The sequence below is a fragment of the Cygnus atratus genome, chromosome 1 (genome assembly GCF_013377495.2).
Source record: "Cygnus atratus isolate AKBS03 ecotype Queensland, Australia chromosome 1, CAtr_DNAZoo_HiC_assembly, whole genome shotgun sequence".
NCBI lineage: Eukaryota > Metazoa > Chordata > Aves > Anseriformes > Anatidae > Cygnus > Cygnus atratus.
Window position 1 is genome coordinate 24,213,175 of NC_066362.1, and position 24,251 is coordinate 24,237,425.

At 45.0% G+C, this 24,251-nt stretch overlaps 2 protein-coding genes across 13 annotated transcripts in view; both read left to right on the forward strand.

Moving 5' to 3' along the window:
- Positions 1–12,790, forward strand: part of CADPS2 (calcium dependent secretion activator 2) — a 312,131-nt gene extending 299,341 nt beyond the window's left edge. For all 12 annotated transcript variants that reach the window (XM_035559395.1, XM_035559401.1, XM_035559404.1 and 9 more), the window contains 2 exons: positions 7,802–7,906; positions 12,620–12,790. In XM_035559395.1, the coding sequence (XP_035415288.1) occupies positions 7,802–7,906; positions 12,620–12,790 (276 nt within the window). The remainder of the gene's footprint in view (positions 1–7,801; positions 7,907–12,619) is intronic.
- A 7,308-nt stretch (positions 12,791–20,098) lies between these two features.
- FEZF1 (FEZ family zinc finger 1) lies at positions 20,099–23,362 on the forward strand. Its single transcript, XM_050708166.1, has 6 exons — positions 20,099–20,524; positions 20,675–20,896; positions 21,050–21,184; positions 21,489–21,621; positions 22,230–22,497; positions 23,182–23,362. The coding sequence occupies exons 1-6, from the start codon at positions 20,099–20,101 to the stop codon at positions 23,360–23,362; spliced, it is 1,365 nt and encodes a 454-aa protein (XP_050564123.1).
- Positions 23,363–24,251: the final 889 nt, after the last annotated feature.

Below are 24,251 nucleotides of genomic sequence, written 5' to 3' on the forward strand. Positions count from 1 at the left end.
GTGACAGTGAGACTCCTTCATTCAAATAGGCAGGGAGGAGATTGACTCGAGCCTAAAGTGTTTGGTTCATCAATTAGTTAGTCTTAAGAAAAACAAAATGTTTTTGAGGTCCCTGAGAGGTTCATTTGGGTAATGACACAAAAAAGGCAGAAGAAAACCAAAAGAAGAGTCCCACTGGAAGAAAACCTTTCTTCCTCGGCCAAGCATGCGTACAAAAGGCAAATTAATGTCTGCTACAATCACACGGGAAGGGAAGGGAAGGGAAGGGAAGGGAAGGGAAGGGAAGGGAAGGGAAGGGAAGGGAAGGGAAGGGAAGGGAAGGGAAGGGAAGGGAAGGGAAGGGAAGGGAAGGGTTTGTACATAGACAGAGCTCATAATTTGAAATACCAAACTAAACAAATCTTGGTCCTGATCCGTTTATCACAGGAACTAGAAGTATTGAAGCAGACCACAGTATGCATTTTTGTTTGTTTTCACTTCTTTCTTGTTGCATGTAGCTGAAATTTAGGCTGTGAACATTTTTGCACATACCCAAGCCAAAATTCAAAACTTGGCTTAGCATTTCAGGCCTATAGGAGGAAGCAAAACATGGAAGCTGGATGAAAACTTGAGACATTTCCAGGAAAATGGCTTGATCAGTGGTGCAGAGCATTAGAAGCATAAAACTGTGGTGAGGTGGAAGAGCTTTGTGTCAGTCTTGGTGCAAAGTAGGAGCGCATGAAGGAACAGTGAGCTTGAGAGTATTTCAGCAGAAATGAGTGATATAGCAATAGGGGGACTTTTAGACAGGTCCTTTAATGAAAACATGGGAAGGAATTGAAGTGAACTGGGGGACTGTGGGTAAATAGAGTTTATTCGTATTACACTTAGTATTGATTTAACTGTTTACCTTTTCCAGATCAAGGGCTTGAAACATCTGATTTTTGGTGTAGTGGAAAAGCTTCATTTGTTTGTAGTGTCTGCTAACCCCATGATTCCAACAAGCCTAACTCCAGGAATTTTCCACTTGCGCTTACCCTAATTTTTATTTCTTTCATTTTTTTAAATGAAAACTCCTAGAGGAAAAAATGCAAAAAGAGTAGAAGTAGTGACATGGTGACTCTCAAATGTATTTTTTTTTTCTCCTTGAACTTTGCAAGCATTTAAGAAAATGCAAAGATAAGCCCTGAAACCTTCCAGGTCTGATGTCTGCAAATTAAAGGGTAGATACATATATATACTGTTACTGGATAAAAGAGTATGATAAAGCACCATTTCAGTTTTTGTATTGTATTGATTATATTTTATATTCTGTAAATATTAAATAAACTATTTTAGTGTGTCCATGATATAGTAAATGTACAGGAAGTGTAGGTGAGGAAGTTGAGTTTGAGCAGTGTCCATAAGTTGGAGATACAATTCTGTCTGCGTGTTGTAATGTCAGCTGTTCCTTCCCATATTCATCGTGCTATGGAATTTAGGCCACATCAGTTTTCTGTCGTAGCAGCCTTTGAAACAGAAGGTTGATTTTTTTTTTCATTTTTCAGAGAAATAGTGTAAACTTCTTTGATGTTCTAAACAGAAAGATTGCTATCTCCCACTCACTCTGCGCTCCCCTACCCCCCCCCAAAAAAAAAAAAAAAAAAAAAGAGCCAGATGCATTAAAGTAGCTGTAAGAAGATCCAGGCTACAAGTGTAGTTGAAAATTTTACAAGTGTAGTTGAAAATTGTACTGTATCTAGAGGTGTTGTAGTTTCTATTTCTACAGTCAGAGGCCAGCTAAAAGACCATTTCTGCCAACTCAATCTTACTTTCGCTAGTATAGAACCATATCTCAGTAATATGAAATTCTCTGTTGATTCAGAGTAATAATGTTGAGACATTGGAAAGAGAAAACAACACTTTTTCATGGGCTTCCTGCAGAGGCAGAATTCTGAACTTTGGGTAGAATATTCTTTCAAGGATGGCACCATAAATTCAGATGCTCAACATCAAACCTAGACACTAAGAGCATATGAAACGTATGATGAGAAGCCACATTCTTACAGGGCTGGATCATCTGTTGCAGAAGGGCAGTGGCTGTTCCTATGAAGCTGTGTGGAGCTGGTAGCAGAGCGGGAAAGCTCTAGTTTGAGACCTTTCTCTTCTCTGAGGTTTCCCCGGTTTCTTTTCCTTCATTTTCCTGGTCACTGAAACAGTTATCTGCATTGGAAATACAACTGGAAGTGCTTCACAGGCTGGGCCACATTTACAACCAGTGCACTCTAGCAAAGATAAGTCACTTGGGAGATAATTTGCTCCTCTCAGGGCAGTAAAGATACAGCAGGGAGCATTGAGAGGGCACTACAGCAACAAGTCAACAAGTTATGGTCTCCCTCCAGCAGAAAAAATGGTTATTTTAATCAGTTCAGAAATCACCAGTGTCAGGAATCAGAATTGGTGGGGCAAGAGGAGGGTACAAACAAAATTTTTAGATGCACATAAATTAATATTTTTCTCTATGTCTACCTGTAGTTCCTCAACCTTCAGTGGTTTCTCAGGCATTCTTAATCATAAGGCTACCTAAACCTGAGGGAAAAGCATAAGCATCTGATACAAAATTACTTCATTGTTGTTCTTAGCTTACAACTAAATATTTTTGATTTCGGGCGGAGGTGGGGAGGAAAGCAGATATTTTGAATGTTAATTACTGTTGACTTGATTTCTTATTTCGATACTCCTGTGTATATTTAAAAGATGCAGTCATTTTGCAGACCACCTTCTGATGTGTCATGGTGGCCTTTTGATATGTCACGCTTGAGAATTCCTTCCCCAATTTTTTGTTTGTTTGTTTGTTTAAGAGTTACCAAGCCTTTCCAACCTTCAGGAGAGCTTGTGAGCTCTTCACTGCTCAGGTGAAAATTCTCATTTAGGTGCGTGATGTCTATACCTAATCTCAAAAATACCACTGTAACTTCTACACCTCAGTGTTTTCAAAGGCACTATAAATAACGCTGGTTTCCCTCATTAGCATCAGCATTTAACAAAGGACACCAGTGTGATTGTTCATATTTTACAAAGAGGGAAATAACTTCTGCAACTTACTTGGGAATTTGTTTCTAACTTTTGCTAGTTGCGTTTTCAGGGAGTAATTTATTCTTAAATTGTTTAACAAATGTTAAATGTTTTTAAAGTTGCTCGACATGCTACTAACACTATCAAAATCTTGAAAAAATGCTATAGCACTGGCTGTAGCAGCTTTAGCACTTAGTATTTAGCATGCTTAAGATACTTCTTATGCATTGTGGCTTATACTGCCTTTGATGTGCAATCTCTTCAGTGAGACGAATACTTTGTTATTGTTCCTAGTAGGAAAAGTAGAGCCGGAGGAAGTAAAAACATCCCCCAGTCGTCTGAGCAACTCAGTTCCTAATCAAGAGTGAGATAAAGGCTTCAGGAAGAAGATGAAATGTGGTTCCTAGAAAAGCTATTCCCCCTGCCATATTCAGCAGAAAAAGCGTTTCGACAGTGCCCATTTGTCAAGAGCAGGCAAGATACAGAAACTCTATGGGGTCCTGTGTATCAGATGCTAGGAATACCAGGCCTGGGAGGACTGAGGCATTGTGTGTTAGCATGTATTGAGCCTCCTTCCAGGTGGCAAACAGCTGCACCTTTTTATAAAACTTCAAAAAAATAAATGTGAAGTGCTTGCTTTCAGCCAAGAAGTGTTATATTTAATTGAACTGTTCTGCAAACGTGATAGCTCAGGCACCCAGAAAGATGGTGAATATTTAATATATTTGTTTTGTGTTTCCACCAGTCAACAGAATAAAGACATTCCTTAACTACTTCTCTTTAACTCGCCTGAAGAAAGCACGGTATGTTGCTAAATCGCCTTTCACCGGCCCTGCCGAGAAACAACTTTAATCCTTGTTAGAAAATTGCAGAGTCTGGGCCCGACAAAGAGCTCCTGCCCGGCGCATTGTGAGTGCGGGGAGTGGGGCGAGGGGAGCCCTTTACAGCTGCGTGCCTCCAGCCCGCCTCAGCTGGACTATTTAGGCAAGGAGGTTTGTCAATCCCTCCCCACAATGGGGAGAGGTTTTCAGTGCCTGTAGCCGCGCCGAGCCCCGTTGGGGATCAATGCTGGCCATTCAAGCTGCACCCTCTTTCATTGCTTTGGTTTGTTAATTTAAGACTAAAGGTCCGCTGAGGGGGTTTAGGGTGTTTAAGAAAGCTGATGAACTGTTTAAGAAATCTGATGAACTGAGAGCGTTTATAGCCCTGGTGTGGCAACTACTGGCACTGAGGGAGCTGTGTCCTTGTTGACCCTCTTGTTATTAAAAATGCACAAGTGCTGCGCTTCTCAATATTTCAACACTCTTTCATTGTCAATACCACCTTCTGAGCCCTTCAGCTTGTTGCTTGCTCTAAAGATCTTCTTAGATTGGGTTTGAAAACTTCACCTTAAACACTAGATTAGACTGATGTTCTGTTTTCCGTGCTCCTGTTGATTTGTTGAACCTTCCCAGGGCTGGAAAGCAAGTAGCAGCTTGATGGGGAGACGGGCTGCTAATATGATTTACCAGTCTACAGTCATGCACAATAAGTGTGAATAAATACAGGGGTCTCACAGAGTCAACCCTAGCCTTTCCTTTTCTCTTATTTTTTACTTTAAAAGAGGTATCTCAGGAAAATGAAGTGAGTAATGCATGCCCTTACAGGAGCTGGATGAGCTATGAATAAGAAGAGGGGGGGAACAGGGAGGCAAACATATTTTTGTTGAAGTGGTTGGCTGCTGTTATGTGATGATGTGCAGAAAAATATATAATAAACACTTACTGCTTTATTCTTGCATAGATGACACCAAAGAATATAGCACTAATGCTGTATCATTGGCATCTATAAGAGTCGACCTGTCCTTCCAGTGCTATTACTAGTAGTGGAAAAGTGATTTTTTTCTTTAAATTTGTTAGAAGATTTTTTGTAATTGTTATTACTTAAAAACTGTGTAACAAGGGCCATTATCAAATCGCCGAAGCTTGTGAGTTTTCAGTAGGTTCCCATAAGTCACAGAGGATGCATCCCAGTATCTCTAATATGTTCGCAATTGCCAGAACATGTGGCCTTGGATTCCATCTCTAAGAGGCATTTCCAGCACTGTGCATTTTAACAGATGCCAGAAGTAACAGGGAAATATTTACTTTTCATGGCATGAAGTACAGCAGATCTATGCTTACACAGCTTCAGTACATTCCGAGTGCACAAGACTCAGAGGTGTAAGGCCAATAGTGAGCAGGAATTCTAGTACCTCTAGTACCTCTAGGAGGACACTAAAAATGTACTAGATGGGATTTTTATTAAAGGTACTATGATGAGTCTTCAAAATAAGAATACATCTTTTTCTAATAACAGTTGCATTTTTTTTTCTGAACAATACATGTTGTCAGAGGAGCAAGTACCATAGAATCATTTCACAGTCATTGAATTAAAAAAAAAAAAAAAATTACTCAAAGTTTAACATTAAACTGGTCAGGAAAACATGTTATTTTAATTCACAAATTTGAGAAGCAAAATTAATTCCCTACAATTTCTTAGCTTTCTTTTCAGTGCAGGTAAGCATCACAGATATATAGAGAGAGTCTTAATTTGAACTGCATCCATCTTAATTAAGTTGTCTGGCTGGGTTTTAAAACATGTTTTGCCAGAAAACGGGCCCTGGGTCCATTCTCAGTGATCCTGCAGCATTCAGTGCTGGTACAGGGAGCAACTGATGACAGAATTTTCAATCCTGCCTGGAGTTTCGTCGTGTGAGCAAGTTTGAGCCCCTTCTGCTTTCTGCCAGTCGTTTGATGAAAAACAAATACATTGTAGATGTTGCTGGATTTTTATTTATATTTTTTTAACGGGAGAATATCAGTGTTGAAAAAAATGCACTACTAATATCATGCTCTCTACCTTGATTATGCTAAAGATTAACAACTGTAGAGTCTGAGTGGTAATATGATTGGTTCATCTTACTGCAAATAACAATAGATATTCTGGTAGAATGCTTGGTATATGAATTTTCCTGCTTATTAGATCAATAGAGTTCACGGAGTGAATAAGCTCAAGTGTATTTTATCTTCTAGACATCTGTATACATACAACACCTGTCATTTAAGAGCTGCCACTTAGTAACAACTCTGACACATTAAAAATATGTTGCAGCTACATATGAAGGAAAACGAAAGCAGCATGCATGTAATCCACGAAATAATATAAATAGTATGGGAATGACAGTCAGTGGTTAAAAAACAATATTTTATAGATACCTAATCAGTCCCACATTTTATTGAATAAATCAAATTACTTTTATGAAATGTGTAGCCATCTGCGTTTTGTATGGTGTGTTTGTTCACTGCTATAAAATAGTAAATAGGAATATAATAGGAGAAACTTTAATAAAATGTAAAAGTAATTACTTTCCAGTGGTTTACAATTAAAATATATTTTGACACATTAAACATAAATGGAAGTCAATATTACATGAAAATCTTCTTTCTTATTTCAACCTTTTCTTAAAACTGATAATTACAGTGAAATGAGACATAGATTCCTGTAAAGAAAAAGTATTCATATATATTTTATTGTGTGTGTTTAAAGCTTTTTCCAGAGAGCTTACATGTTGATTAAAGAATTCTATTTTTGTCCTTTGTTACATCCAGCAACTAGTAATTTGTCCTCATCATTTCCTATATATATCTTATTTTATTAATTAATGTAGAAATGAGACATGTAAGAGCCTTCTTCTGAATTACTTGGCAAAGTATACCATGTATAAAGTGCTGCTTTTTAAAATATGCACATTTCCTCTTTTTGCATATCGATGTATTTTGTAAAGACATGGGAAATTACATTAGAAAAGAATGTAAGCCTCTTCCCTGTGGGGAAGGGAACCAGAAACAGAGCTGTGACACAAACTCTTTTAATCTCTCACTGCTAAAATAACAAAAATCCCTTCCTTTTTACAGTTTGACTAAATGACATCTGGTTGGTATTTTACAGGAGGGGGAGGCAAGCGGCTGCAACTATTATATATTTAGTAAAATCTCTTATAATCCAGTTAATGGGAAAGAACTATTATAGTAGCTGTTTGGATCTGAGCTTTTTTTTTTTTTATGGTAGTGTAGACACCAACAGCAGAGAGCTTATTTTTGCCACATCCGTTTGTGAAGCTTTGAGTAAAAACATACCCATGCCTAAAATATGAAAAGGAAATAAGGTAGGCTTCAATTATAACCAATAATTAACATAAAACAAAACCTTAATATGATGATTTTGAGAGAGGTGGAGGAATGTTTTGACCACACTTATATAAAATTCCCATGTATTTCTGAAAATCTTCCTTAGTAAAGAAATGATTTGAAAGAGAAAAAGTAAGACAGGTTTGATATTCTGTTTGATGCTGTTTTCTAGTTTGGATTACAAAATCTAGGTACTGAAAAATCTCTCAAGATATCATCCTGCTTGTTTTTTCCCTTGCTGTTTAACTGATGTAACTGTACTTAATATCCATTCTTACTGACAGATAGCTAAGTGCATAACACGATTTTGTTTGAAAATGTTATAACTGAAAAATAAAATGGCAGTTGTTAATTCATGCAAAGAACAATCTGGGTCAAGTTATTTGATTTCCTACTGACCCACACAATTCTCTTAACAGGAAATTATATCATTGTTGACTTCAAGTGCTGATCTGTGATCATTTCAAAGTGTTTCATTACCTCTCATTACCAAATCTGTTAAATGGATACTGCAGGGTTGTTTGGTGTTGTTTTGTTGATTTTTTTATCCTTCTTTTCAGCAATGGTATAGCAACTCCATGAAAGTCATATGCATGTGGTTGGCTGATAGATTAGACCTTCAGCTTCACATCTACCAGCTGAAGACTCTCATCAAGATAGTGAAGGTAAAAAATATGTATTTGACTTAGACTGCATAGTGAAGAGAGCAAAGTGATGAAGTATTAACATGGATATATAGATCACCCTAAAACCTAAAAAATGTGAAATAAGGTCATGGATTTTTGTATTTTTTCTTTTCTTTTCTTTTCTTTTCTTTTCTTTTCTTTTCTTTTCTTTTCTTTTCTCTTTTCTTTTCTTTTCTTTTCTTTTCTTTTCTTTTCTTTTCTTTTCTTTTCTTTTCTTCTTTTCTTTTCTTTTCCTTTCTTTTCTTTTCCTTTCTTTTCTTTTCTTTTCCTTTCCTTTTTCTTTTCTTTTCCTTTCCTTTTTCTTTTCCTTTCCTTTCCTTTCCTTTCCTTTCCTTTCCTTTCCTTTCCTTTCCTTTCCTTTCCTTTCCTTTCCTTTCCTTTCCTCTCTCCTCTCCTCTCCTCTCCTCTCCTCTCCTCTCCTCTCCTCTCCTCTCCTCTCCTCTCCTCTCCTCTCCTCTCCTCTCCTCTTCCTCTTCCTCTTCCTCTTCCTCTTCCTCTTCCTCTTCCTCTTCCTCTTCCTCTTCCTCTTCCTTTTCCTTTTCCTTTTCCTTTTCCTTTTCCTTTTCCTTTTCCTTTTCCTTTTCCTTTTCCTTTTCCTTTTCCTTTTCCTTTTCCTTTCCCTTCCCTTCCCTTCCCTTCCCTTCCCTTCCCTTCCCTTCCCTTCCCTTCCCTTCCCTTCCCTTCCCTTCCCTTCCCTTCCCTTCCCTTCCCTTCCCTTCCCTTCCCTTCCCTTCTCTTCTCTTCTCTTCTCTTCTCTTCTCTTCTCTTCTTTTCACAGTTGTTGCAAATTTGAGAAGAATAACAATTTATTAAAACCTCAAAAGTTAATTATATGTGCAATAATAATTTTCAACCATTCTGCCCTCACTGAAGATTTTAGTTGTTCCAATGAATGTCAATAGATTAGTGCTAGCTCTACAGTAATCCTGTACAGTATTCCTAATAAATTGTTGTTTGTCATATTACTGTTTTTTTGGTTTTTTTTTGTTTGTTTTACCTTAATAATCACAAAAGCAGTCTTGCTTCATTTTTCCCACTCTCTGAAAAATTTAACTATTATTTTTATTATGCACATATTATTACTAGGTTTAATTGGGAAACAATGTTCAAGATATTAGATGACATTTTCTAATGATTCATACTCTGGCATCAGTATCAATAGAAATCCCAGTCCTTCCAGTCTGGTCCTGTCATTTAGACTGCTAATGTGAAATGAAGTGCAAAATACCTTGCAATAGGCAATTACAGGCTACCTCGCCGTAAAAAAAAAAAAAAAAAAAAAAAAAAAATTTCCTTCCTAACTCCCTTGTAGATATTACTTAATACCCCTAGGAAAGAGAGAGGAAGCCATTTCAGAATTTTTTCATTTTAATTCTGTCTTGTTTAACTCAGAACATTCTTGTTAGCTGTATAAATGTGCAATAAGAAGTACCTGTTGTCAATGACAACCTTCATTTCTCCAAAATATTTTCTAGTGAATTTCATGCAAAACTGTAAAGTTGGAAGAATTTTAATTTGTAGGCACTACCATTGCAACTTGTACTTTCTGAATTCACTAGTTTAAAATAAATAAATAAATAAAAGAAGAAGAGGAAGAAGAGGAAAGAAGAGGAAGAAAAGAGAGAGAGGAGAGATGAAAGTCATAAGGTCACCATGGCTCCCTGAACCACCCAAGCTGTTTTGTTGGTTTTGACCTTGACTGATTTCCCTGGGAGCAGGATTTGGCTCTTCATTTTGTTACATGCCAAAATGGCAAAAGCAGTATGCTGGTTTTTTGGTTGAAATTAATGGCTCGTGAAAGGTTTAAAACTGTTCTTAAGTGAAGGTAGTTAGCTTCCTCTACAGGGAAAAAAATAAAGAACAAAAATGTTGCAGGATCTAAAACCTGTGCCCAGTGAGATGTAAGAATGGCAGACTCAAGTATACCAGTTAAATGTCACCTGGGAGATTTAAGGAAAAGAGTCTTCAAACTGACTGTGAATTGTAAAGTTGAGGTGAATGAGCAGCACGAGCAACTGACCTTGATTCTGCAGCCTGGCACACAGATTAGCTTTGTTCAAAAGAAGCATGCTCCCTGTGGCAATGGGAACACACTGGGTACAGTGGTAGCCTTTCTGTGCCTGTACACAGGCTCGCTTTGCATGTATATTCCAAGTGTGTTATTCTATAGCAGCTTCTGTGGATACAGGAGATGGAATAAAGTGATGTTAGTCATAGGTGTTCTGGTCAAAGTACTGGAGGGTAGAAAGTCTTGACCAGTTCTGTTTTGGTGGGTGAGGAAGGCAGGACTGGGAAAACTAGCTCAGCATAGCTCCACTGGGAAATGAGAAAAAATGGTTCAAGTAGAGTATTATAAGAAGCTTTCACTCAGCAGAGGCACTGTTCCTCCAAACCATGGAGTCAATGGAAGCAATTTTCTGTTTGCCTTTGGCAAAACTGTGAGTCCGTGTTGCCCCCATCTCTTGAAAATATTCAAAAAAAAAAAAAAAGTAGGAGATCATTTTTAAGGGTCAAAAAATGAGTAAGGAATAGATGATTGTTTCATGTTTGGACAAGGTAGAGGTGGTGGCATTATCAAGAATGACCAGAAGAAAATTGCTCATTCCCATTAGAGCCAAGATGGAAGGACAATGGCATAAAGGTATTGTTAGATGTCTGAGACATATGCAGAGGAACATGACTAAAGAAGGGTCAAGGACCAAGAGGAAAGTTAGAGAGAAATGAAAAATTAAGCTTGGAAGTGAACATTATTATCCTGCAAAAGTATGTCAAGAGAAGAGCACTGACTGAACCCAAGAGTGCTGGACTGAGAATGGGAGGAATACAATGTAAAACTGAAAGAAATTGCTTTAGGACCTGTTAACAGCATAAAAGGAAATTGAAAGCACAGTGTTATAAAAAGGGAATGCAACGGTGACACTTGAAAAAGACCAGGCAGTTTACTCAGAGGAGTGTGAGCTAAACACAAGCTGCATCCATTGACTCTGAAGTTGACCTAGGAAAGTCAAATAAATCTCAGTTGCAGTGATTCAGACAAGGTTTAAATAATCATCATAGATAGTGGCAGAAAAAAATTCTCCCCGCTGAATGTTACCCATTTTGAGAGGTGTCTTTTGCAGTTCTTTGAAGCATGGAGTAGAACAAGATCAGTTCTTTTTTCTTCTTCTAGGGGTTGTGCATAGTCTCCTCCTGTAGAGGAATGGGCCTGATAGCCCTTAATTATTTTCCATTTTCTCTTTTCCTTTAGTCTCTTCCATACACATTGAGAACTCGTAGTGTACAAAAAATAAGAAACTAGTTAGATCAACTTGTCCTTAAACTTTTTAGGCTAACTTGTTGGGAAAGGTTATTTCAAATATATTACCACTTAAAAATAAGCAAGGTAGAGTAGATAATTTTCCCATGCTTACTTGAACATCTAATCAATAAATAAAACAATTTTATGTATAATTCTTACTGAAAAGTCAAAGAAAAAAGTCATGTCTTCTGGTTCATAGGAAGGCTGCTTACCAAGGAAACAAAACTTTGTCAAACGGAAAAAAAAAAAAAAAAAGAAAAAAAAGATGTAGATATGTCTCAAAATGTAGATGACTTAGAATATGAATTAATCTTGCCTGAAGTAGTCACCTGAGAAATTTTTACATCATAGAATATAGATCATAAGCTAAAATTTAATTTATTTTTCCACATTTGGTCTATCAATGTAGCGATAAAGGTAAATAAAATTATAGTTTGGGGAAAGAGTCAAAAGAAAGAGTTCATTTTCTGTGAAATGAGAGAGCTACACATTGCAATATGCAGTTGGAAAAATTATTTGTTGGCTTCTTATTAAATAAATGAGACAAAAGGAAGTTACTGATAGATCTGCATGCAGCTATAGAAGTGTAGTACAACATACAATCTCTTAAAGAAATTGCCATCAAAGTGTGGCTTGTGGACTCTCTTCTTGGTATTCTTAGGGTGAAACAAGGTGATCTTGTTTACACTGTTGTGTTTTGTTTTGTTTTTTCAAAATTACATCTGCAAAATATTATGATCTAACCCCATCAAATAACAGCATTTCCACCATTGCTAGACCAATGCGTAGGAAAAGTCCATGAGGGACTGGCCTATGCAGGGAAAAGTTGACTCCCAAGAAAGATCTCTTTTCTCAAAAAATAAATAAATAAATAAATAAAAGAGGAAAAGAGAAAGAGAGAGAGAGAAAAAAGATGATGAACAATTGCCAGAAAGGGGGGAAAAATAAAAGAAAAAAAGATTGTTTACATATTCATGATCTGGGGCTTGAGCACTCAAACAAAACTGTTTAGCACCACATCTATCTAAGCTTGCCAAATATATTTAATAGAAAGCTATTTTCCTTTCCTATGAAAATTGTCAATGATTAATCATAACTGGAATTGTTTTGTGTGGATCCAGAACCACTGTTGCTGACTGCTACATTGTCAAGTAAGTCACTTTGAGTCTATCATTTTCACAGAGTTCAAACAATTTTTAAAATGAAGCTTATAGAAACCTCAAACGGCCCAGAAGCTAAAACCCACAAAATCTTTAGCAAGTTTTAGATGATAAATCCATAACTGTAGGAAGAATGAAGCTGCTCTGCTGGCATGCTCAAAATGGCCAGTGTATAGTGGAAGATGGCTCAAGGCTTTCCCGAGTCCAACCCAGGATGTTTTGTTTCTGCTGCAGAAAACCTACCGAGACTTCAGATTGCAAGGCGTGATGGAAGGAACTCTGAACAGTAAAACCTACGATACTGTCCACAGCCGTCTGACTGTGGAGGAAGCCACGGTCTCAGTCACGGATGCAGGAGGACTTCAGGGAATTACGATGAAAGACAGTGATGAAGAGGAAGGATGATACTAATTCACCAGGCGTTTGGAGTGCTGGGCTGGTGGTTTGAGGGTGGGGGTGGGGGGGGATTTGTCCTTGTAGTTGCTTTTATAGTTTTGCCTTATGATGTAGGTGCAGAAATGTAATTTGCTCCATTTTTTTAAAAAAATGAAAGTAAGATTATCAGAGGAAAAGTGCCAAGAACTTTTTGAGAACAACGGTTGTAGCATATTGTAATGTATAGCTTTGCTTAGGGCTGTGAGAGCACTGGCATGGAGTTTGAGTTCCAGTTGTGATTATGTTTCTTCCCCTTCTGTTTGTTACCATTCGTTCTTGTATCTCCATCGAATATTGATGTCCTGTGCATAAAGCAAAATGTATGCCTCACTTAAAACACAACTATACAGGAAATCATTCTCAGAATAAGTCAGTGCCCTAGGTAAAAAAAAAAAAAAAAAAAAAAAAAAAAAAAAAGTGTATTTTCAGATTTAGACTTTGTTTACTTTTTTGTGCTTAATTTTACATTATTATGTGCCGTGCATTAAAATTTTAATCTTGGTTCTTTGTATTTTGAAGTTGGTATTTAAGTGGTAGGACTTCAAGGTCAGTCAAACACATGCAAACTACTTATGAGTGTTGTTGTGTCTATTCATTTTGCAAGTTTAAAGATATCTCATCATGTTGGATGTCAGTAAGCTTGCCATCAATGTTTCTATTTCTGTGAAAAATTTCAGGCAATAAGAACATTTTGTCGTGACCACTTCTGTATCTATCCGAGTTTGTATAGAATTCTACAATTAAAAGATGTTTTCAATATTTCAAACCATTTGAACTGTCGTATGATTCCTCATGAGAACAAGCTTTTTTGAAAGAATGCATTCGGTTTATGTGGTGATTACAGTGAGTATATTGGTTTATAGAACAGATTTATACAAATAAAATATAAAAAGCCTACAAATATCCAAGGACATAACACCTTTGTAAAACAAAAACAGACAAAACAAAAACAACAGCCTTACTGACAGATGAACAGACAGTGCCCACTGCCCATTTTCCTATGTCTTCAATGTGAGTTAGTAAGAACCCAAATTTTCCTAAGTCAAAACTCACAACTTACAAAAAATTGAGTTTTTGTTTGTTTGTTTGTTTTTGAGAGAGAGAGAGAACATGGCTAATTCCTGGTTGTGTGTAGACAAAATCCGAGGGAATGCAGAACAGAAGCATTATACCCAAAGAAGAAAGAAAGGGTGCTGAGCTCCTTATCGAGCCCTGGTGTTATACTTGAAGTGAAGGGTTTCACTGCTGGACTTCCTGAGGATCTGAGAGGCGTGCATGAAGTTTCCCTGCAAGAACAGGCTGTAGGACTTCAGGGCGTTCTCCAGTGGAGGTGTTAGGAGATCTTTAAGTCTCACAAGAAGTGGAAGTGGTATCAAAGCTGGGTGCTGATGTCTTTAGCAAGTCGCTAACAGCATCTGGGTCTGGAGTGGGAACTAGAAATGCTGGGATAGAAGTGGCTGTTGTCGGCACAGCCCAGGAGGTGATGGGTCCAGCTCTCCTCCAGCTGAGGGCTGACCTGGCAGTAACCCAGCCACCCAGCCCTGACCGCACTGTGGGAAGCACAATGGGTTTATCCTCTGTCCCAGGCTGTAGCACAGCTACAGCCCTGTCTGCTTGCCCATGGACCCCAGCAATCCAGGTCCAACCTCTGACCTATGAAGTGCCTTCAGAGCTGCCTGTCACAAACCTGCCAGTGGTCTGGGATCGGGGTTGCCACCAGCTTTCCCCTGCTGCCTGAGGGTGGTGGGGTCCTGCTCAGACAGCCTGGGTAGTCCCCCAGTTCCCTGTCCCTCAGGTTGCAGCTGACCCTCTCTGTGCCCTGACACCATCTTTAGGAAAAAAAGAAACCTATGAGTTTTGTGTTTTGCAGTGGGTGGCTCAGATTTCATGGCACATGCTGCGTGTATGACCCAGATGTCCAGCACTTTGCTATACAATTTCATCTGCATGCAGTACTTACATGATGTGCCTGTCAGTTAGACAGAGGTAAGTGAAGAAATGTGGGGGGGGAGAGAAAGAGAGGGAGAGAAAGAGAGAGAGAGAGAGAGAGAGACAAAAAGAGAGAAAAAGAAGAAAGAGAAAGAAAGAGAAAGAGAAAGAAAGAGAAGAGAAAGAAAGAGAAAGAGAAAGAGAAAGAGAAAGAGAAAGAGAAAGAGAGAAGAGAGAGAGAGAAAGAAAGAAAGAGAAAGAGAAAGAAAGAAAAAAGAGAGAAAGAAAGAAAAAAGAAAGAGAGAAAGAGAAAGAGAGAAAGAAGAAGAAAGAAAGAAAGAAAGAAAGAAAGAAAGAAAGAAAGGAAAGAAGAAAGAGAGAAGAGAAGAGAGAGAAAGAGAGAAAGAGAGAAGAAGAAGAAAGAAGAAGAAAGAAAGAAAGAAAGAAAGAAAGAAAAAGAAAGAAAGAAAAAAAGGAAGGAAGGAAGGAAGGAAGGAAGGAAGGAAGGAAGGAAGGAAGGAAGGAAGGAAGGAAGTTACAAGATGTTTGCAATTTCGGAGAAACTAACTCAGAGGCAAAGTCCGGGGTAAGTTACTATTAGCAGGACAGAGCAGCAGCCATGGCAGGAGGGCAGGTACCGACATGACAGCACTCCAGAGGTCATTCCCCTCCTTATTAATGCACACACCTCACTAACCAGCTGCGTGAGGCCGCGGACCGAGGCCAGGCGTGCGGAGGCCGGTGCGCGTCCCCGCGGCAGGGCTTTTCCCACGGGGGGCGTCGAAACCCCCCGCACCCCTCCGAGGTGTGCGGCCGTCGGAGGGAGGGGAGGGGAAAGGAGGGAGCCCGGGGGGAGGCCGGGGAAGCCTCCGCGGGTTTTGGGGCGGCTGACGGTAGACGTGGCCTCATCGGCCGGCAGGACCCGGCTGGCACCAGCGGGGCCCCAAAGAGAGAGGGGAACTCGTTTCGTGCCAAGCCGCAGGAGCTGCCCGGGGTGACACCCGCTGGCACTGCGCCCCTCGGCCTCCCACCGTCAAAAACAGAGGCTGAGAGCCCCGAAGTGCTCGGCCTGAGGGGCAGCACCGCTCCCCCGAGGGCTGCCCCCGTGTCAGCCGGGCACCGGGGAGCCCCGCCGGGCGCAGGGGCGGTGATGGAGCGCTTTTATTACTATTATTATTTTATTTTTTAATTTTTGTGTGTGTCCCCATCCTTTTGTAATTCATTCCTCGTTTCTCCCTCCCTGTCATCTACCGGGCCCGGCGTCCCAGCAGCGTTTTGCCTTGCTCCGGGCAGGAAAAAAAAAAAAAAAAAAAAAAAAAAAGAAACAAAACCTAAAGGAATCGCTGCCGCTCCTCTCCAGGAATCTTAAAAACAAATCTCTCCCCTTCAAACCAAAGGGCGCCAGGCGCTCATGTAGCGGGAGCGGGGCTGGCCGTTTGATGAACTGGGAAAGGAACAAGCACCAAGGTGTCACTCATGGTTCCAGCCGCCGCTGGCCCCTCCCAGCCACTTTCGCCAAGGGCCCTTTGGAGCTGCTGACACCGCTGGGTCCCCCCCCGGGCGGGCTGATGAGATTAGGGGCAGCGCTGCGCTCCGCAGCCCCAGCGCCGGCACCAGCTCCGGAGGGCTGAGGAGGGGCACCTTGTCACCTCGAGTTCCGGCGATTAAAGGCTTTTTTTCCTCTTTTTTTTTCCTTCATTTGCACCAGTTCGCTTGTCGGTTTCGAGGGGTCCGTGCGAGAAGTAGTGTCAAAGTTTTGGGTTTTACCTCCGCCAACACTCGTGTCTGGCGGCTCGGTGTCAGCCGGTTCCTTTTGTGATGGAGTTGGTTAAAAAGGACAGGACTCTGTCCTCTTCCTTTCGGGGGACTCGTACGGGGGGACGCCGACACGAGCTCACTGCCTGGCGAGGCTGTGCACGCTCCCAGAAAGTATATATATAGCATATATATTATATACTAATATACCAACATGAGTATATAATACTAACTATATACTAATATATACGAGTAGCATATAAAATATTTACAACATATATTACATTTATATATGTTTATATGTTTATGTTACATATATCTCGTTATTTTCTTCTGGGAGACAATGTCGGGAGCCCCGGCGGCGGCAGGCTGCCAGCGGCGAGGATGTCCCCAGCGCAGGGACAGCGGGGACAGAGCTGGCTGGCCCCTGCTCGGCTGGCCCCCCCGGGGTCTGCTCCGCTCCCCCCCCCGCCCCAAATCGCCTCGCGTTTCGGTTTCCCTTGCAAAGACAACCAGCAAGTCCCTGGGTGAAGCGCAGGGCTGGAGGCGGCTCGCCCCGTCGCGGAGCCGGCTGCTGGAGGACGGGATTTTTGGGCACAACGAGCCCCGGCTTCTGAAACGGCCCCCGGTGATAGGAGGGCCGCGAGGCGTTTTTAGGGGAAGGGCACTAACACAGAGCCTGGTCCCCAGAAACCGGCCCCAAGCTCGGCCAGAGGCCGGACGGCTGCGCCAAACGCTCCCAGGGAAAAGCTTAATACGCGCAGCAGAAGGTTAGCGAAGTTATTATCCTTTTCAATTCATTTTTTACTTAGAAACGCAATGGAATTATTCATTTTATTAAGGGGGAAGAAATTAAAGATTAGGCTTTAGGCGGTGTTTTACCTCCCTCTAATCGCCTCTGGGATCGGATTGGAGTAATCCTGACGAAGAGATGAATTCGCCGGTGCCTCGGATTTTGAGTGCTTGCAGAGATCCGTTATGATCATAATGCAAGTGAGCAATATCAAGAACATAGCTTAGGAGCGAATGAAACGCAAAACCGATTACGGGGAAAAAGAGAACAGCAGCTTTCCCGGGCGGAACGCGAAATCAACTCGAGGCCAATGTTTTGCCCTTAATTCCGCCGGGGCTCGGTCATTCGGGCCCGCTCCTTCCCCCCTCGGAGCCCGCATCCCGCACCCCGCATCCCGCAGCCCCTTGAGGAAAGGCAGCGGCCGCGGGTTGCTTTCGGCCCGGCCCCGGGAGCATGTCCTCGCACCAGCAGAGCCGCAGAGGGACGCGGCTCGGCAGCTTCATCACGGAGCCTAAAATAAAATAACGAGGTCCCAAGGTGCCACGGAGGTCTCGGGACGGGACGGAAAATATGGATCGGCATTGATTTGCTGTGCTGCGGGCAGCTCCAGCACGGGCAAAACGCCATTTCTGAGAGGGGGACTTCCGAAACAGAAAACTAAAAGAGGAAAAAAAAATGGTCTTTTAGATCGTTATTTAATAACCAGTAAGGAAGATAAGTTTTCCCGTGTGCTCCGGAAAGCAAGCGAGGTGTACCCGTAAGGAAGCAACGAATAACCGTGCTCCCGCTTCTCCAAGAGTGTGTCTCCGTTATTAAGGAGACCGGTGTAATTGTAATGGCAGGGCTGTAATTGCTGCTGTGGGATATTTACCCTGCTCAAATGACACTACATATTTTACTTTCAAACACATGTCAAAAAGTCAATCCCAAAAAGACCAGTTAAGAGCAAGCTGTTAACGTATTAAGTATATGGGATTTGAAGCCTCTAAAACCCACTCAACAATAATTCCCTTCTTCAGCACCAATCGAGAGGAAATTTGCCTAGATTGAATTAAACGCAAATTGCTCTGAAGGGGGAAACTCTCCTCCGGCAGCCACCACGGAGGAGAAGCGGGATGCTCGGACGCGGCTCGGGCCCCCCCTGGCCCCCAGGCCCGGGGACAGCGGCCTCGCCGGGGGGCAGCAGGTAAGGGGCTGCGGCACCCCGACCCCCCCAAGCCCCCCAGCTCCGAGGCACCCGTTGCGGTCCCGACCCTGCTGTCTTGGGACAGAGGGGTCTCGGCGGGTGATGCTGGGGACTGGGAGAGCTTCTGCCGTGTCCCCCAGCTTCGTTTTGGGGGGTGGGATTGGAGTGAAAGTATCAAGTCCCTCTGCTCTCGGCCGTCCTTGTTCTTTCCCTCGACTGCTTCGCTGTCCCCATAAACAGCCGGGGCCCGCCCGGAACAGGGCCGCCAAGCCTGGCCTAAATGCGTGGGGAGTGCTCCTTTAGGTGTATAAGCATATAGAGAGTTGTATACATACGCATATATAAATATATACAGAGTTATATACATATACGGTGTTTTATATATATATGTATATGAATATAAAAGGATGTGTATTTCTTTGTGTACCCATACCGATCCGAAGCTTTCGGTATTTGTGTTGTGAATTAACTGTGGACTGATAAACTATACCTAGCGTATATGAGGGTTACTTTATAGATATATGTATGAAGTGCTCCCGAAATTAGAGGCACTCCCTCCTCCTGCCCCCTTTTCCCTCTCCCCCCAGCCCAGGTCCCGTTTCACCCCTTCTCCCCCCCGCTCCGGGTTTGCCCCGGGTGGCTCCTGCACCCCCGCTCGCTGCTCTCGCCGCCTGGCTGCCGCAAGCCCCCAGCTCGTGCTGTGTGCTGTGTGCTGTGTTTTCCTAAAGCTCGCCGCCACCTGACCTCGTTCTCGAAAGCGGCGAGCAGCCCGGGAGCTGTCCCAGGAGCAGGGCAGCCTTCTCCTCCCTCCCGCTCTCAGACACGCACCCGCACACCCACGCACAAAGAGAGCTCGGGCTGGGAAGTGGCGAGGAAGCAAACGGCTTCCCCTCCAGCCGCTGCTGCTGCTGCACCTCGTTTGACAAACACCCCGGCGCTTGCCCTCGAATCGGGTTTCGCATCCCCGCTTAGCGCTTGGACAATGATTTCAGATGATGTCACTTAAAGCCAAACAAGAAAATTGATCTCGGATTTGCTTGGCCTCTAAAGCCTGGTTAAGCAGATTGCCAAATAATAATAATAATAATAATAATAATAAAAAGAAAAAATACGAGGGGGGAGCGAGAGAGAGGGAGGCAGAGGGGAGAGGCGAGGAGCGGAGAGCCGCCTCCTTCCCTGGGCGGGGGAGGCGCGGGCGCCAATGAAAAGTAGCCGCTTACTGGGGGGGAAAAAACTTTTCCTGTTGCCTGTTGGAAGCGAATTGAGCAATTATCTAGTTTACCTTCTCCTCTTGGAAGTTAACGATTGGCGAGATCTTGGCTGCGTTATTGACACAACACTTTCTATTGATAGAAATAAGTAGCGATTGTCCCGAGTCATTGGTGCGCCAAAGTAAACTGTGATGGGCTGGCATGAGTCCACTGGACTGAGAAGGCTGGTTCCGCCGGCGGAGGCTGTGGCGATGGTGGCGGCGGCGATGCTGCTTTCCCTCCTTGCAGCTCAGTGACAAGAAAAGGGGGAGAGAGAGAGTGAGAGGCACGGAGAGAGAGAGGGGGGAAAAAAAAGAGGCGTCTACCAAAGCGGCTCAAAGCGGGCGAACAATTGCAATCCAGCCATGGACAATAGTGGCCACCACACGGCGACCAAAATCCTAGCGACTCCTCCGGCCAGAGAAAGCCTGTCTGCGAGGAGCACCATGATCAGCACGCCCAAGCCCCTCGCCTTCTCCATTGAGCGCATCATGGCGCGGACGCCCGAGCCCCGCTCCATCCCCGTCCCGCAGCTCCTCCACGGCTCCGCGGCCAAAGGCGACCCCAAGCACCCGCTGCACCTCAACTCCTCCATCCCCTGCATGATCCCCTTTGTCCCGGTGGCGTACGACCCCCTGCCCAAGGCGGCCGTGGCCGGAGCGGACCCCAGGAAGGCTCACTTAGACTCCTCTTCCTCGCCCTCCTTTAGCTGCGGCGATCTCTTGAACTGTGCCCTGAGCTTGAAAGGAGATTTCCCCCGCGACGCCCTGCCCTTGCAGCAGTACAAACTGGTAAGACCCCGAGTGGTCAATCACTCCTCCTTCCACGCCATGGGAGCCCTGTGCTATTTCAACCGAGGCGACAGCCCTTGTCACCCGTCCTCCGGTGTCAACATCCACCCGGTGGCTTCTTATTTCCTCAGCTCTCCCTTGCACCCGCAGCCCAAGGCGTACCTGGCGGAGCGGAACAAGCTGGTGCTGCCGGCCGCCGACAAGTTCCCGGCGGGGGCAGCCTTCAAGGACCTGTCGCAGGCTCAGCTGCAGCATTACATGAAGGAGAGCGCTCAGATCCTCTCGGAGAAAATCGCCTACAAGACCTCGGACTTTAGCCGCGGCTCCCCGAGCAGCAAGCCCAAAGTTTTCACCTGCGAAGTTTGTGGAAAGGCAAGTAGCGACCCTGTCCCCCCCTCCCCGGCTCCTCCTTTCGGTCCTTTTGCTGGCTCGGTTAGGTTTGCAAACGATGGCTTTCAGCTCGGGCTCTAACCGCAATTTTATTTATTTTGTTTTGTTTTGTTTTTGTCTGCTTTGACTTTCAAGGTATTTAACGCACATTATAACTTAACTCGCCACATGCCGGTGCACACGGGAGCCAGACCCTTTGTTTGCAAAGTTTGCGGGAAGGGCTTCAGGCAGGCGAGCACGCTGTGCCGGCACAAGATCATCCACACCCAGGTGAACATCCCCCCCCCCCCCGCACCCCGAATCGGGCTCCGTCACTTTTTGGGGGGAGCTCGGCGGCGCCCGACCCTTCCGCAACCGCAGAGCCCGGCCGGGGTGTCTTAGCCTCCGCTTTTGGGGTGATTTCGTTTGCTTTCGGCGACGTGGGGCTGAGAGCCGTGAGCCCCCAAGGCGAACCCCCAGCACTCAGCCCAGCACCCCGACCCCCAGCGCCCCGACCCCAACCCAGCACCCCGACCCCCAGCACCTCGACCCCCAAAAAACCGCCGTGCCTCGCGTTTCTCTCCCCCCCCCTTAGGAAAAACCCCACAAGTGTAACCAGTGCGGCAAAGCCTTCAACCGCAGCTCGACCCTGAACACCCACACGCGGATACACGCCGGCTACAAACCTTTTGTCTGTGAATTTTGTGGCAAAGGATTTCACCAGAAAGGTACCGGCCGCCGGCCCCCTCGCCCTTTGCTCCCTCCCGGCCGGCCGGGAGCAAGCGGCGGGACAGTTTTCGGCGGGGAGAGGGTGGGAAGAGCATTTGGCTTTTAATTCCCCTTAGCAGAGACGTGGGTTGATCGGGGCGCATCGCTAGCCTTTTCCTCGTGGCCTCGGAGCAGGGAAGAGGATAGTTTCGGGGGAGCGGGGGGCAGCAGAGCGGGGCATCCCCGGGCAGCTCCGCTCCCTACCCTGCCCGGCAGCGGCAGCCCTCGGGGCTCCTCGCCGAGCTATCGGGAGGGCTAAAGCCGGTTTTTTTTGGGTTGTTATTTGTGATTATTTCTTTATTTCGCCCTTGATGCCATTTTGGTTTATTCGCTAATTCCCTCCGTGTCTGTAAAAGGAGCGGGGAGGAGGGGAACGGGGCGGCTGTTCTCTCAGAGGCTCGCCAGCATTTTCTGCTGAAGCCGGGCGCTGGGGATGGGATAGGGCTGCTTTTTTTTTGTTGTTGTTGTTGTCCTTTTTTTTTTTTTTGTCCTTTTTTTTTTTCCTCCTCTTCGCAGAGTCCAGTTCTCAGCACCGGCTCCCTTTTGCCCTTCTTGTCTCGCTCCGCAGGCAATTACAAAAACCACAAGCTGACCCACAGCGGCGAGAAGCAGTTCAAGTGCAATATCTGCAACAAGGCTTTCCACCAGGTGTACAACCTCACCTTCCACATGCACACCCACAACGACAAGAAACCCTTCACGTGTCCCACCTGCGGCAAAGGCTTCTGCAGGAACTTTGACCTCAAGAAGCACGTCCGAAAGCTGCACGACAGCGCCCTGGGACTGCCCCGGCCCCCCGCCGAGCTGGGGGGCCCCGACCCGCCGCCCCCTCCCGGGCCGCTGCTGCAGCCCTAAGGGCCCCGCGCCCGCCCCTTTGCATGCACCTGTTAAGCGGTTTTTGTGTATTATTGCTCTATATCGCCACTGTTTTACGGGACTGGTTGGTTCCTCTTTTTTTTTTTTTTTTTAAAGACTCTTTTTTTTTTGTTGTTGTTGTCGTTGTTGCATCTCAGGTGGAGAGATGGTTTAAAAAGAGAAAAAGAAAAGCGCCAAGCCAATTTCTGCGGTATTTATTTGGGATCTGTATTAACCGAGCCGGGAATGCTGCACCACTTTAATTATTTCGATGTATATATATTTCCAGTGTGTTACTCCTGCCCCGTCTCCGCTGCCTGCCGGTTATCCCCCCCTTCTTCGTTTCCTCCTCTCCCTCTCCCCCCTGAATATCGTATCTATATGGACAGAGCGGGTTCGCTGTGTACGGATTTGAAATTTCGGTTTGACTCTTGCACGTGAGAAAAAAAAATGAAAATGAAAAAAAAAATAGAATTTCTTGACCTGGTGGCAATAAATCCTTGCACCCGAGCGCGCCTGGCTGCGGAGAGCACAGTGCGGGGGCCAGGTCCCCGAGTGCTGTTCCCTCCCGCCGCCCTGCCAAAACACTGAAACAACCGCTAAAGGCTTTAATTAAGAGGGGTAATTAGTTCGGATTGATCAAAGCCGGGTTGTTATGTTATTAGCTGCTCAGTGGACTCTGCCAAGCCGAGCCCTGAAAGCGGAGCCTGCCCGCCAGAGGCAGGAGGGGGTGGCTGGGTTTGCGCTCCCCTGGGGGTGGGGAGCGAGAGGGGCACGGAAAATGGATGCCCCCCAGGACGAGCGTCAGCATGGAGGGTTTGGGGGCCCGAGGACAGCGGAGGGTGATCTCATCGGGGGTCCCCGGGGCGCCCTCCCCATGGGGCCTGCCTCGGGATCCTGCTCTTGCCTCGGGTGTGCAGCACCCTCAGCCCTGTACAGGTTTTGGCTGTAGGGGAAGGAGCAGGATGAGGTGGTTGTGAGCACCCCTCAAGCGTTAAATCCAGGAGGGAAGGGTGGGGGGACCCTCTTGCACCCCCCTCTCTGGGCTGCCCCTTGCAGGGGTGTTTGCAGCCCCTGGGTCCAGCTGTCCGGTTCAGGCCAGCGGCACCCATCTGCCTGTGTGGGTTTGAAGGAGGCTGACATGGGGGGTGAGCCTTCCTCCTTTCACCGACCTCGGATTACTGAAGTAACCCTCTCAGTACAGGGCTGTACCCGTGAAAAAGCTGAGTGAGAGCTCAGATCCACAGGTCAGACAGATCCGCAGAGCACCCCAATCTGGTGAAGCTGGGGAGACCCGAGGGGGTGCACTGGAGCCCCAGCTCTTGGTCTGTTTCCTTCTGAGCTCCTGGGGAAACAAGGCCAGAGTGAAGCTTGTGCGACCAGGCCAGGCGTGGTGGTGACTTGGGCAGAGGGACATCAGTGCAGCCTACTGCGGCCACCTGGCCTTGTGCTGTGTTAGGGCAAAGCCTTTCCTGGGGTAAAGGTGGCAGACCTGCTTCAGGGCTGGCCTTGGGGGTGACAACAGCCTACCCATGCTGAGGGTGCCTTTGTGGCTGCTCCCTGACATGGCCCCATGGCTCGGCCCACATCCATGGGGCAGCTCCAGAGGCCTCAGGGCAACGAGACTCGGGGGAACCCGGGTACCCCCAGGGCTCCTCCGCTCTGCCCAGCTCTGGCTTTTGCTGCTGGAGGAAAGGAAGGGATGGAGGATCGGCAAAGGCAAGGGCGGTCTGGG